Source organism: Callorhinus ursinus, unplaced genomic scaffold, assembly GCF_003265705.2.
Source record: "Callorhinus ursinus isolate GAN/ISIS: 27379988/994484 unplaced genomic scaffold, GSC_fseal_2.0 scaffold8, whole genome shotgun sequence".
NCBI lineage: Eukaryota > Metazoa > Chordata > Mammalia > Carnivora > Otariidae > Callorhinus > Callorhinus ursinus.
This window is the reverse complement of record NW_027397070.1, coordinates 14,234,724-14,249,966: the sequence shown is the minus strand read 5'-3', so window position 1 is coordinate 14,249,966 and position 15,243 is coordinate 14,234,724. Positions and strand designations below refer to the sequence as shown.

The following is a 15,243-nucleotide window of genomic DNA, read 5'->3' as shown; positions in this document are numbered from 1 at the left end:
AACAATAATCGTAAAGCAATCAAATTCTTTCCAATTTATGCATGCATGATTCATACTATTTATTCAAAGGGAAGTCTTAAATATATACAAATAAGTAAATATTTGAAGTAGATGATTAGCTATATCATACAAAAGTTTTAAGAGTAGATAATACTTCTTAATGACTTTTCCCCTCCAAGACATAAATCATCTATGCAGACATATCAATTCATGCTTTTCATCAGTGAAATGGCCTAAATGGCCTAAATCTTGCCAAATTACTCCTGGAAGGCACATGCAAAGTCATATTATGATGCAAACTCCTTCAAACAAATGTACTTCTTTTAATACCTTCCTAGCAATTAGTATATACATATTTGATTATAAAAAACCAAGACACTTCCAAATTGTTCCAAATTTATATCTGAATTATTCATTTTATATATACTTAAAATATATTAGCCTCATTTCTCTACTAAATAAGAAACAATACATTCATGGTAGTTTAACATTAACAGAAAAGCAACAATTTGTTATTTTAGCTGGAGGATTTTTTATGGTAATTTTAGTTTTATTTTCATAGTGATGTTTAGTTCTATTTCGCATAGACAGGCTATACCAGTGAATGTGTCTGACCTAAAATACCAGGATTCTTCCATATATGCAACCAGCCTAATGTAGCTCATAAAATATGATTATAACTTCAAACTAATCACAAAATACAATTTTTTCTTAAAATCATTCCAATTGATACAAAAACGTTAGAATAAGTAACCTTTAAAATGCCTCTGCATGTTAATTTCTATTATACTATGAGATTTCTATCCTTAACATAAAACAGTGTGAGGAAGAGAGTCACAGACTATTGAGAATCATCTGATCTTATCTGTAACATATCACAGATATATTAAAAAAATTTCTGCATGCAAAGACCTGTGAGTAAAGATAGACTCCAAAACATATTTAAGGCAGTCATTTATAATCTTAAACTCTGGCAACCTTTCATTTTAATCTTTTCAGTGAAAATATTATCTCCATCATCATCCACATCATCAGACGAAAATTTATTAATTGCACAAAACAGATTTTTGAATCAAATGTAGGTTTCCACTGACAATGAATATATGACTATTTTCACACAGAAGAGAAGTATTTCCTCTCAACGAGCTAAAACAATAAGTGGTATTTGAACTGCTGGTTGAAAGGTAGAGGCACTGGTAATCATTATTTCCCCTTGTTTGTTCAGGTCCTTCCAACAAAACAAACAACCTTTTTGTGATTGGATTGACATGGTGTTAACAATGCATTTAATGCCCAAATCAGTATGAATACAGGTAAAGCTCTCACTAATACCAGTACCAGGATGTTAAAGCCACCTATTTTCTATGCAGCCAAAAAAAAAAAAAAAAAAAAAAAAGACAGAGAGAGCCTCCCCTCCTTTGGCAAATAAGCTAGTATGCTAGTATTCACCAAGCCACATCATATAATAACCTTGTGTATGATTTTTAAGAACATATGTTAATACTCATCTACTATACCTGCTGTCTTTTCAGCAATATAAGCTTCTGTTGCTTTCTCCTGGAGTTCCAGCTTAAGCTTTAGTTTTCTCTGTTCCTTATCTTCTTTATACAATTTTTCTTGAAGCTAAAACACATTGAAAAAACACAGATTCTTATTTGAAATATTTCTTGCAGAAATATACTTAATCCCAGAAGTAGAAATTATTTTTTCTAAGCCCTTCTATATTACATTTAACTGCGTAAATATATAACTCCAGGGGGTACCCCACAATATTTAAAATTTTAAGATATTCCATAAAGTAATAATTACCTATAATGATATAGAAATTACAAAAACATTTTGATATACACTTAATTTGTATGTGTGTATACAGGCAAATGAAATTAAAGAAGGAATAACATAATTATTAAAAATAACTACTGCATAAAGCAATCTGATCTGTTCTTTTGTCTTAAAGCAAAAGACTTGGAAGGCACTATCCTAATAAAATAATGGACAGCACAGCTTTACAGCTTCTCTTAGTAATTCTAATATTTTGAAACAAAATTAATTAAGATAATAATCTTAATATGTGAAACAAATCTCCTTTGAGAATGCTATCCCATCATATTCCATTTAAATTGGCACTGGCACCTGATTTATAACTGGCATGTAATAAATAATTGCTAAATGAAAATACAGAAAATATCTCCTACTTTCATACAGAACCCCTCAAATGTTTTGTTTTTTGTTTTTTTAATTTTTTAATTTCTCCCCTAGGTTTTATCATTTGTGTTGTTTTCCGTCAGGCATGATCAACATTCCTAACAACATGCTTTGGTATGATTAGGTCAAAAAACTAGAATATTAAAATCAGAAACGTATGTAGAGGTATGCAGAGGTTAAAAAAACAGAAGGCATAGAATATGAACATTATTTAATAACATTATTTAAAGCTCAAAGAAATGTAACTAGAAAGAGTCAGGAAAGATAAAACATCACATGACAAATTGGATTGGGCAAAATGCAGCAAGGAATGTGAAAATATTGCCAAGCCTTATGACTTTAAAGTTTAATGACATATACCATTGAGGTGAAATACAGGGCATCGATACTAATAAAAAAAGAAAAAAAACTTAAGTAACATGAAATCAGTACATTGTATTTTCACTTTCCATAATACTGAAGTAAACTTTTACTACAGTAAAACTTGAATTTTTTTTTTTAGGTACCTACTCTGGGCATCATAGATTTATGAAAAAGGAAGTGGTATCAGAGGCCAGCCAGGGAGGAAATTAAAGAAATTGCTTTTTATGGCCAATGTCTCACCTCAGTCATACTCTGATGGTATGGTATGGCAACAACATAAAGCTATACCATTAAAGGATGAAAGTACAGCATGAAACTGAATTATGATGTGCAACAAAGCAAACTTAGGTCAACAGATAAATGCACATTGTACAATTATCAGGCTTTCTCTATTGTACCTTTTTATTGCTTGCTCTGAGAATGTCCAATTCTTTTAGAAGAAATGCTATTTTCTTCTCTTTATCTAAGTCTGAAGTAACTTGACAAGGGATCATACACTCACAATGCAAATGATTATCTCTATGTTCCATGATGCTGTAATAAAAAAAACTGTTAAACAATATACACATATGATTTCTACTATACAGGATCTATAAGGTTTACAGTGCAAATGAGAGAGACAAATTTAATTTTTAACAAAGAACATGTGAAGTTACTTAATTTTAAATTTCTCTTTTTATACACTTAAGAAAATACTATGGATCAAAAAGAATAAATACATCAATTTCACAGAGGTACTAATCTAACAACTAAGAGAGCTAAATCTGTGGAAAGCATTTAGTAACTTCTACAGAGATTCATGGTTCAGTACATTTAAAGAATTCAGGTTTTAAGGGTTGTGAATAATTCAATTTATACTTTTGGTCAGCAGTCTAGAAACTTATCTCACTTTCTCGAAAATGGGAACAACAATCATACTTTTTGCAATATGGTTGACAGAATATCATTTTTTCATTATTAAACTCAAAACAAATTAAAAATGAAAACCTAGTCCTGTGACATTTAATGGTAAATAATTTTTTTTGACATTTTGTATGCTATTTGAGAACAGTATCCACTTGTTAGCAAGTAGTATAAAGAAGGGAAGGGAAAAGAGATGGACCATTTTTTGAAGGCATTATATTAAAGTTGTAAACATAGGTAAATCTTATTAGAGTTCCTAAGAAGTTAAGCAGTGAGGTCTGGGACAGTCAGTGCAGCTCTACCTACTACGTATTTCTTCTGTTGCAATGATATTAGATATTTCATACTGTGGCTTTAGCCCAATCTCTACTATTTATTACTATGTTTATCACTTCTTCATTCATCCCTACTCCTATCCCCCAAAAGTATATCCCAAACCTGCACTTTAGTAGATATAACTGTTTGCCAAAAAGTAGGAACACATTAATATATATCTACCACACTGTTTAATGTTCATTAATATATCTACTGAATAATTTTTAAATAATCATTTTACTTATTTAGCTGTTCGTATGCAAAACTGTTAAAATATACTGTATTAAATCAGATTTTATTTGGATTGAATATATAGTAATTGAAATTTTTGTAATTCTGGAGTATTTTCAAAATATATGACTAATTATCAAAGTACTTCAATCCCATAGAGGTAAAAGTCACAGGTGTCACAAAATCAAATCTCTTCCTGGGATAAGTAGGTAAGGTGAATGTTAAAAGCTGCAGAATGGAAAATAATAAGGAAGACAAATGGGAGAGAGTACAAGGCCTTTTCTAGAAGCATTCAAATTCATTTAAACAAAAAATCATGCTAACAAAACCCAAAACACATCTTTGGGCTTATTTTGTCCTAGAGATGCCAGTTTTGGGCTCTGATGATTAATTTCCCATTTATATCACCATAACAGTTATTTCCAGATCCAAAATGAAAGGACACAGAAAATAATATTCAACTTTGCCTTCATTTAAACTCACCTTGTGCTTTTTCACTTAGCAATCTACAGACATTACACCAATGTAAAGAAAACAGTAGAAAACTCTGGTAGATTGCCCAAATTCCAGTAAGTTTATATGTCCAGTTTAGCCCAAGCCAAAAAGAAAGGGAGGGACGAATGGAGGAAGGAGGAAGGGAAGAAGAGAGAGTTCTCCCAATCTTGTTTTCTAAATTTAGGGCTGGCAGCACTCACTTGGATTTTTTAGTAGTAGAGTCAGCTGTCTCATCACCTGGATAAGGAAAATTCCTTGATCTCTGCCCTGGCAGTTCTGTGTCCTCATGGGTGGCTTCATTAACTAATTCATTGGATTTCTGATGCATGCCTTCCTTAGAATTCACAGTTGGCTGTTCATCCGGCTCTGTACTTTTATTTCTCCCTGTAGTCTCTTGTTCAAGATAACTATGGGCTATCTCTGTATTTAAAACAAAGCAAAAACAAATGATATGTGAAATACCATACCTACATATTAAATCATTCAAATGAATATTTTTGTGGAAATAGGTGCTGTCATAGCTTTAAACATGTACTTACTAGTCTTACTCCTATTGTAATCAGCTAAGGATGTACAATATAGTTTTTCCACTTCTGGTAGGTATTTAGGGCAATGATTTACAACCTTGACTGCAGGTTGAAATAACCTGAGGCGTTTCTGGAAATCCTTAGCCCAGAACACATCTTATACTAATTAAATCAAACTCTGCTGGAGCATCCAAATAGCTCCAGCATACAATCAAAGCTGAGAAACACTGATGTAGGGGCCTTATTTTCTAGATTTCTTTTCCAGATTTCAAAAAATAGGACGCAGTAAGTTAATGATTATAGGGAAGTGATACTGTGCATGCAACTCTGGTATCAGACTGCCTGGGTTAGAATTCCAGCTTTGCCAAGTGCATAACTTTGGTCAAGTTACTTACCCATTCAAGACTAAGTTTCTTGTTTGTAAAATGAGAACATAATAGCATTTTTACTTGAGTTATTTTGAGGATTAACTGGGTTAATACATGCAAAGTACTTGGCTTAGTGTTTGGCACATCAGTAAGTGTTAGCTATTATTTTTATCATCATTATCGTAATTTTAAAATTAACAGAATATAAGCATTATTTTTAACGTCCATTTTTATCAGATATACATTATACATTAGAAAATCTATTTTGTAAAGCCTGGCTATCTCATAAGCTGTTATTTTAAGCTGTAACTAGTAAATAACAGCTATTTCAAAGGAATAGTATATCTGATGATATAGTGAAATTTTTGGAAGAAAATGACACACACACACACAAGTACATAAAACAAACTCTTTTACCAGTAAATCAGACCAATAGGCACAAATACTGATTGTAACAAATACTTTATTATTTCCAGCATCAATAATACTTGAACTTTAAAAAGCAGGTGAAGCTCACCTGTTTGTTGACGATGCCTTTTCCAACCTGTCAAACTTAAAATCCTTTTAAGCAGAAAGGCAGAGGACAGTAGTTTTAAAATAAAAACAAATTAGGAGCACTTATGAATAAGCTATCTTTCACAAAGTATTCATTCCTTAAGGAGAAATTCTTTGCTTGTAGATATGCTGAAATTAGGTGTGACCAGTTATAAACTCCAAGTCCCGGGCAGCAGGCGTTGGTGGTATAGTGGTGAGCATAGCTGCCTTCCAAGTCCCGGAAATTATCTGGTTGATGCCTGAAGCTAAATCAGAAACTACTTGTTTTTAGTAAATTCCCCTCAATTTCACTTTGAGGAAACAAATAGGGAGAATGTGCTATCATAATTATATCTGTAAGCTATCTATGAAATTTCAACATTATATTGTTTTGATATAAACTAACAATTCTAGGTATCTGAAGACTATTTGTTGGTTTTGACATTTCAAAATGCTTACATCATTTGCTTCAGAAGTTCATCATGCTACTTTTCTAAAAGAGGCTGGTATTAGTAGAATGGAACCCCCAAAATCTAAGTTAGGGAATTTTATAAATGGACATTAAAGAATACCACTATATCGTCAATAAACTAGGCTTTCTAACACTACCATGTAACTTTAAAAGTACAGTTGACTCTTGAACACATGGCTCTGGACTGCACAGTTCTGCTTATCCATGATTTTTTTTCAATAAGTACCGTAGAATACTGTAAATGTATTTTCTCTTATGATTTTCTTAGTAACATTTTCTTTCTCTAGCTTACTTTACTGTAAGAATGCAGTATATAATACATATAACATGCAAAATATTTGTTAATTGACTATATTATTGGTAAGACTTCTGGTCAACAGTAGGCTATTAAGTAGTTAACGTTTTAGGGGAGTCAACCGTTACGTGTGAATTTTTTTTTAAGATTTTATTTATTTATTTTTGAGAGAGAGAGAATGAGCATGAGTGGCAGAGGGAGAGGGAGAAGCAGGGAGTCCGATGAGGGACTTGACCACAGGACCCTGAGATCATGAACTGAGCTGAAGGCAGACAATTATCTGACTGAGCCACCCAGGTGCCCTATATGTGAATTTCTGACCGCATGGGGTTGATGCCCCTAACCAACAGATTGTTCAAGGATCAACCATAACTGAAATGAAAGAGAATTATAAGTAGTTACTGAAAGCAATATCAAAATAACAAAACTTGTCCCCAGAAATGTATCAGAAAGTTACTATTAGGGCCTGCCTATACTATTCTCCAGTTTATGAGACACAAAGATTCCCCAAAAGGTAAAAAGATGAACCATGGAGCACTTGCAGCTATAAAAAGTCCCCAGTACTCCATGACAACACAATACCAACTGCTTCAGAATCTTAAGTCTTGACTCTTTGATCTGCTTTGGACATTATGTACATCAGTATGTATATTACCATTATCTTACCACTATGTACAACTTGTTCCATATTTTTACCTATGTATTTCTGGGTCTAGTTCAGCATCTTTCTCCTCTCAGTTTTTTATTTCTAACCTCCTAGTGTTTGCTTTACTCCATCCCTGGTATCTATATTTGCTATCTGCTTACTTTATTTATAGCTCTCTTCCTTACTTCAGCTTACCGAATGCCAAATTTTATGATCTGCTGAACTCTTGGTAAATCAGCACCTTTTCACCCGGGACTGCCCTATCTTCACCAAACTCAGAGCAGATGTGTGCTCTTCCCAATAAAAGGATTCTTTGTGGATCCCTCCTGGATTATAGTAATTATAATCCCTCATAGTATTATTAAAATAAACTCAGCTAGTCCTAATGTACTTCTGAATTTCAATTCTAAATGTTTACTATTGTTAAAGAACTCCATACTGAGTGACTTGGCTCTGATTAATTCTAGATGTTTCTAATCTTACTCTGTACTAAGAGCTTTTAGATTCCCAACTGTAACTGCTTACCAGACATTTGGAGCCTCCTCTGCAAATCAGACTATCCATACTCTTCTACGGAGAATTTAATTTTACTTTAGGGTAATAAGGCTGATTTATAAAATTTTCCTTTCGTCTATGTTTTGGCCAACTATTGTAGTAAATGTTGCTTAAGTCCTCTCTCAATGCTTTTCCACTCTGCCATGTTGCATTATCCTATATCAGAATTCAACTTCTGTATAGAAAGTTTGACCCCTCTAATTTATTTGTTCATTAATTTAATAAGCCACGGAAAACCTCCAATGTGATATGCTGTATGAAAGTACTGGGGAAAACAAAGACAAGTGGGAAACAGACTCTCCCTTCAAGGACTCTGTAGTACAGTGAGGAAGGCAAACTGGTCTAATGATTTGAATACAATGTAAAAGGACTATATCAGGACTATAGTGACCAAATAAAAAACATGCTAGACATACAGATGCTCAACTAGAAGACTCTGGGGAGATTTCACAAAGGCATTTGTTCCAATAAAAGGCAAGTAGGGATGTGCAAAGCAATCAGTTACTAAAGTGTTCGAGTTAGATGATGTAAAGAAAAAGTTGACAGACTGTAAGAATAAAAAACAGGAAAAAACACGCATGGGTACAGAGAAGGAATAACTTTTGGAAAAACAGGCATTTCTTGTATGTCTTTCTTGAATTGACAAGATGTTATAGTAAGGGAGTAGAAATTTCTAAGATGAGTAATATGTAGGACAAAGTCCAAGATGTGGTTCATCTGGGAATGGGTTAATGAAACTGATGGTGAAGGTACTTGGAGAGGAAGAAATCAAGGAATTAGAGTACTGAAAGTGTCACCTATTAAGACATGGAAATCATTCAGAAAAATGGTAAGAAAAGAAAAGAGAAATGAGAATCAAAACTTCACTGACTGCATGAACATGATGAAGACAGAGACAGATGAAAGAGCTGACAGGAACTGATTGTAGGTAAGTCATTTCTTTTTATCCTTTTACTTTGAAATAATTTCAGTTTTATAAAAAAGTTGCAAAAACACTACAAAGAATTCCTATATACTGGGTGAAGGCACCCAGATTCTCCAGATGTTAACATTTTAGCGCATTTGCTTTATTATTCATTTTCTCCAAATCTACCTACCTACCTGCCTATCTACACATGTAATTTTTTCCATAACATTTGAGAGTAACTCACAGGCATGATGTACTTTGACTTTTCAAGTCAAATTTTAAGATGATACAGCTCTATCATATTGCATTTTGCCAAGTTTTCTTTACTCTTTTCAAAGCCTGACTTAAATTCAGTTTCTGAGTTAGTGACTCTAACTCAGTCGTCAGTTATTTTCCCTAAACTCTCCAGCCCAGAAGAAAGACCATTACGGGGGCACGTCGGTGCCTCAGTCATTAAGCATCTGCCTGTGGCTCCGGTCATGATCCCAGGGTGTTGGGATCGAGCCCCACATTGGGCTCCCTGCTCTGGGGGAAGCCTGCTTCTCCCTCTCCCACTTCCCCTGCTTGTGTTTCCTCTCTCGCTGTATCTCTCTCTGTCAAATAAATAAATAAAATCTTAAAAAAAAAAAAGACCATTATGAAGTGATAATGGGGTGAAGCTACTAAAAGCTTCAGTTGAGCTGTCTGGATTGCCCCATCACCTGAAAAGGCATTGCATAAGGAAATTTAAGTTTATAAGGCAATACAATGCAACAAAAAGAGAAGTTATAGGTCTGTTTTGTACACTACTCAATTAGAAAGATAACTGTTTAAAAGAAAAAACATATTCACTTCTGATTCAAACTCTTATCTCTAGGCAGATGAAAGCTTAAAACTAAAATTATTCTATTAATTCCTCTCTTTCACATGGTTTAAAATGGAAACTCCATAACCTTCTTTAGTAATCTGCTTCAGTGTTTAATAATCAATGTCCTTGTTAACTGTTCCATCATTATGATGAACAGAATACTATTTAAATATATTTCTCCATATGGACTTAAGAGACTAAATTATCAATCTCTTCATACTTCATAAGACTCTGAAGTCTTTTTTTTATTATGTTAATCACCATACATTACATCATTAGTTTTTGATGTAGTGTTCCATGATTCATTGTTTGCGTATAACACCCAGTGCTCCATGCAGTATGTGCCCTCTTGGAAACCCATCACCAGGCTAACCCATCCCCCCACCCCCCTCACCTCTAGAACTCTCAGTTTGTTTCTCAGAGTCCATAGTCTCTCATGGCTCGTCTCCCCCTCCGATTTCCCCCCCTTCATTTTTCCCTTCCTGCTATCTTTTTTTTTTTTTAACATATAATGTATTATTTATTTCAGAGGTACAGGTCTGTGATTCAACAGTCTTACACAATTCACAGCGCTCACCATAGCACACACCCTCCCCAATGTCTATCTTTCCTGAGAGTTAAATGACAGGGAATTTTTATGACTACTACCAATTCCTTTATTTACTTTATTTGCTCTTCTGTGAGCACACTGTATTACTAGACATGAGAATTTGACTACTTCAAACCAAATATATTTCCCATTTTTTTCTACTAATATCTTGTGCTATCGCTACCATACAAGCTTATCCTATGGTCATCTGAAAATGATGTTATATAGGATTACTACTAGATATTCTTCAAATTGCTATTGCTAGAGATAATTTATTCATCTGGGGAAAATGGGTGGATTCCATAAAGATTTGCAGGGAATCTTAATACCTGTGCCTCAGCTATCCCCAACATATGTTTGAAGACCCTGTGTCACTTTAGTGACTTTTGTGCTATTTCCAATGGACCACTTTCATGATCTAACAAATTCTCTTTACTTCTGGAGGTATCAGTATTGTCAACTATATCAATACTAGCATTGCTATTAAATTCTCAATTCCTTAGCCTAGAAAATTAACAATATTATGCCATTTCCTACCCTAGGAAGGAAAGCTCTAGGATCCCCTTTGAGTTCAATTCTCCAGACAATTGTACATTAGTTAATATATAATATACTCAGTTAAACTGATGCTACTTGACAAATCATGACTCATGGCCAAAAATAACTGTTATTTCCCAACCACTACACAGAAGTGAGGAGGTGGCTAGAATCAAATAGGGATTCTTAAAGGCTGGGAAATTCTGTTCTGTCTGGCTTTGTAAATAGTTTGTGACAACTGGTATCTGTGTAAACGGATTTGATGGTCCCCTGGGGGGGTCAATACTGTTTACAGAGCTGTTTCTTCAGAGTGGTTGAGCTAGAATTGTCTCCAGGGATCCTACCAGGGTTACTCAGAATAGCAACATGGCAACTACCTGAGAGCTCAGGGACAGAAAAGAAAAAGGGCAATAGAAATACTGTAGGCAAGTACATTCAAATAAATGGATCCCTTGCACCTTCAGATGCAGGTGCTACTTATGGGCATTTATATCTAAGATGAACAATAAAGGAGGCAATTTGTTAATGTGCTCTCTGATGCTTACTCACACAATTGGTCACCACTTTTTTAAACTCTTTTTTTGGAGGGGAAAGATGATTACTTCTATTATAGCATGTGATTTTATAAATATAAAAAGAACAAAAATCTCATGTTTATCGCTTCTTTCTTTTATATATTGTTTGTTACATTATGCAACATCAAAATGATATATAACATTTATTGCTACTAAATAAGACTGTAAACTTGATGTGATGATGTAATTACTATAGTAGTCCCATATTTTAAACAAAAGATGTCTTTTTTTCAATGGTTAAGGATTTCTATAAGTAAACATTAGTTTCAATATAATCAGAACAACAGTTATCAGTTAGTGGCCCCAAATAACTACTGATTCATTAAGTAAGTTAAATGTAGGTTATCTGTGTGTGTGTACAAATACTCTTTATTTCCTTTACTAAATAATGCTGTTTCCTTTTTTATGTGGGGAAGGGTTAGTTTTCCACATAGATGCATACATGGGCTTCCCCACCCCCTGCCAAACATAAAAGAAAAGGACATCAGAAACTTGTGCCACATCAGAGTGGTCTCACCTACTATGAGTGTGTACAAGAGAAAAGTTTAGACCTTCCAAGTAGAACACTGGTGTATTTAGATCTTCCAAGCAAAACCACAGTGCATGGGCTAAAGACAAACGGCAGGGTTTGAATTCTGGCTCCACCACATGGCTGTATGACCTTTAGCAAATTACTTAACCTCATTAATTTCCCAACCAATAAAAGTACATAATAACAGCACCTATCTCAAAAAGTTGTTATGAGGATTAAATTATTTAAATTTTATAATTTCTTGGAAAAGTGTTAGCAAAGAGTATACACTCAATAAATGTTAGCTATTATTATTTGCAAAATTCTGCTTGGCTAAAAGCAAAAGTTTTTTTTTTTAAAGCAAAAGATTTTTAAATTAAAACATAAAAACAATCAATAAAATATAATTTAAAATTTCTTATTAAAATATCCAAAGACATGAATATAAAAATAAATATAATGCTGGCTCATTCAGTGAGAAACATACAATAAAGAGAAAATATTTAATGAGGTTAAAACTTGTAGTTAACGTGTAATGGTTTAATAAAGCACGTATCAGAACTTTGAAATTTAGAAATCCTGACACTAGGAAAAGATCGTGAAAGAAAATTCATTGCACAGAAAGAAAACTTAATGGTATATTTCTGTAGTTTCAATCCCATAGCAAGAAAACAAGAAATTTAAATAGCCTGTTTCTGCAACATAATTTAAGCATTCACTCTATTGGCACAATATTAGGTATAATCAGAACTATAGTTAGTAGTGCACAGGCACTTATCCTTCAGAGATTCTAATTTGGGAGTCACAAGAAATTAGGTAACTTAAAAATGCAAACTTGTCACTTGGATACTGTATACTCTCTGTTTTTAATATATTTTGGCTTGAACAGCAAGAAGAAAAAGAAAGAACTATAACTTTCATTTTCATTGGTTTACATACATATTGCCCACATTTCAAGTGCTCACAGCCACACACAGATACAACATCTTGTGTAGTTCTACTATAGGTGTAATGTATATAATGAGAAGTCAAAAATATATTGGGGGCAGAGGCAGAATATAGCTATCGGATATTGAAGTAAGATTTTATAAAAGTTTATAAAGTTGGAAAATCACGAAACCTGCCAATATCACATAATTTATTCATTTGCATAGGAAGGTTCAACATTCAAAATAAACGACATCTTTTACATTCCTATACGTGGTTGCATATTTAGAATAACAGGTCAAAAAGAAGTGGTGAGGTTATTTCATCTGTGATTAAGACAACTGATGACTTAGCATATCATATTTCAAATTATCCACTGGCTAGCCATGAAAATTATTTTACTGGAATTCTGTTATTTGTTTGATTATGAAAAAACTATTTTAAGTGGTGGTACTACACCAGATTTTAAAAAGTGTTTGTTTTATCAAGTTTGAATAGTCAGGAGCACATCAATATTCATTCTATTGGGGAAGAGATCAGATTCTGTGTAGGAACTAAGTTAAGTTCTATTATAATGTTTCAGAGTCTAAATTTCAACATCCTTCACTGTATGAAGACCATGAACACAGTATAACAGTGTAATCTCCTAAAGCTTAGGCTACCTAATTAACTTATGAGCATATCACATAAAGCTGCGTAAAACCTTTATCATCCTATTTAAACCATTACAAATATTATCTAGGTTGAAATAATTGTGAAAACTCTCCTAAAATTTTATTAACTAACATGGGCAGTCTTTATTCCTTTTTGCCTCAATGCTGTGAATTATTTGGCTACCTACTATACATTTTTAACCTTTTCAGCCTTTCTCAATTTGTGTTGTAAAAATAATTTACATAAAGTAATTAAAAATATGAATGAACTGGGTTAAGTCTTAAATTTCCACAGCAAGTAAAACAGGTTTCATAATTATCTATTTTTTGTTTGTTAAGTATGAACACATACCGACCGTCCACGAGTTCGACAATTTCATAAATCACTTATGGACGCTAACTTTTTTAATAACAAATATAAAGAGAAAAAAACAGATTTTCTTCATCTGTGCCTTTCATTTTATTTAAGAGCATTTTTAGATCTGAAAAACAAAACAGAAGAATCACCATGCAGACAGTAAGTGGAAATCACTGAAACACAATGTTAGTTCTAATGGATGGATGATTGTGTTTGGTCTTTTGAAACTTTGAAGTATAGGTAAGTCTTGATCACACAAATTAATAAATCCTAAAGCTGGAGTTAACAATAACCATTACACCCAAATTCTGCAGCTTAGCCCAGCCAATTTTTCAAAAGGTCAGGTTGTGAACTGGAGAAGATCAGGGAGGTCCACCGCATAGCTTTGTTGCCAGGCATCTCTCGTCTGGATTGTTGCAGGCATTTATTAGTATTCGTCAGCAGACTCAACAGAGCAAACAAGAAATTCAAGCACGAATAATAAAATGAAATGCTGCTATATAACCCTTTGTCATTCAGCAAATATGGGACTTTTTAGCTACATTGTTCCTAAACCTGGGTTACTACTTTAATTTTTCTCCACAGTGCTGACTGAATGAGTATGCATGTGTGTTAAATGCAGAGCTCCCCTAACAACTGCAGGACTGCCATTTAATCTGTTGGTAGATGGACCATTTCCTGTGGGAACCCTAGCTATGATTTCCAGATCCACCAAATAAATCTCAGATTAAGATTCCAAATGAAACCTGCCTTTGGCAGATAAAAAATGTCAAGATGGATATAAACAGTAAAATTATAAATTATCTAGGTGTTGCATGACAAACCAATGTTCAATTTTTTTTGTTGACATGTGCCCAGATATCAAAACTATATGAGACATTCATCAAATGTCACACTTTCATAATATTGGAGGCATCATTAAAACTGTTTGACTAAGGACCTCAAAGTGTTTAAGCAGTAGCTCAAAAGTATATTTGTGCAAAGTAGAAGAATAAATTTACATATCAGCAGCAGCTCATAAGGGATGGGTAAATATTCTGTTTATCTCTCATTGTAATTCAGGTTACTTTAAATACAAGGTTTTAGGAAATCATTATACTCTATATGGCATCATTACATAACTTTCTATGCAAATGATGTGTATTTTATTCATTTGTTTCTCCCCCCCCCAAAAAAACACAAGCATAAAAGGAAAAGGTAGAGGATTCCCATTTCATCAATCAACCATGACTACTACACTAGTGCCTCGTTCATCAGTTATACTATCCTATCATCAGCCCCATATTAGAGTTAACATTGGTAACTTTTTACAAAAAGCACTAAATACCTGAGGCAAAAAAAAAAAAAGTCTGAGAAAAATAAAAACTTTTTTTTAATGTTTTCATTTCAAATGACTTGGGGAAGGGGAAGAGACCTAAAAAAAAAAAAAA

The 15,243-nt window shown here is 33.4% G+C and overlaps 1 protein-coding gene across 8 annotated transcripts in view; it reads right to left on the bottom strand.

Annotated features, from left to right (window-relative positions):
* Window positions 1-15,243, bottom strand: part of MIPOL1 (mirror-image polydactyly 1) — a 346,606-nt gene that overhangs the window by 268,700 nt on the left and 62,663 nt on the right. For 3 of the 8 annotated variants that reach the window (XM_073895115.1, XM_073895121.1, XM_073895122.1), the window contains exons 1-4: window positions 13,808-13,861; window positions 4,713-4,932; window positions 2,967-3,117; window positions 1,518-1,623 (exon numbers count right to left, since the gene is read on the bottom strand). In XM_073895115.1, coding sequence (XP_073751216.1) covers window positions 1,518-1,623; window positions 2,967-3,117; window positions 4,713-4,932; window positions 13,808-13,835 — 505 coding nt within the window. In that variant the 5' untranslated portion in view covers window positions 13,836-13,861. Of the gene's footprint in view, window positions 1-1,517; window positions 1,624-2,966; window positions 3,118-4,712; window positions 4,933-13,807; window positions 13,862-15,243 lie in introns of those variants that run through there. The other 5 variants (XM_073895119.1, XM_073895117.1, XM_073895116.1 and 2 more) reach the window with 2 other exon arrangements.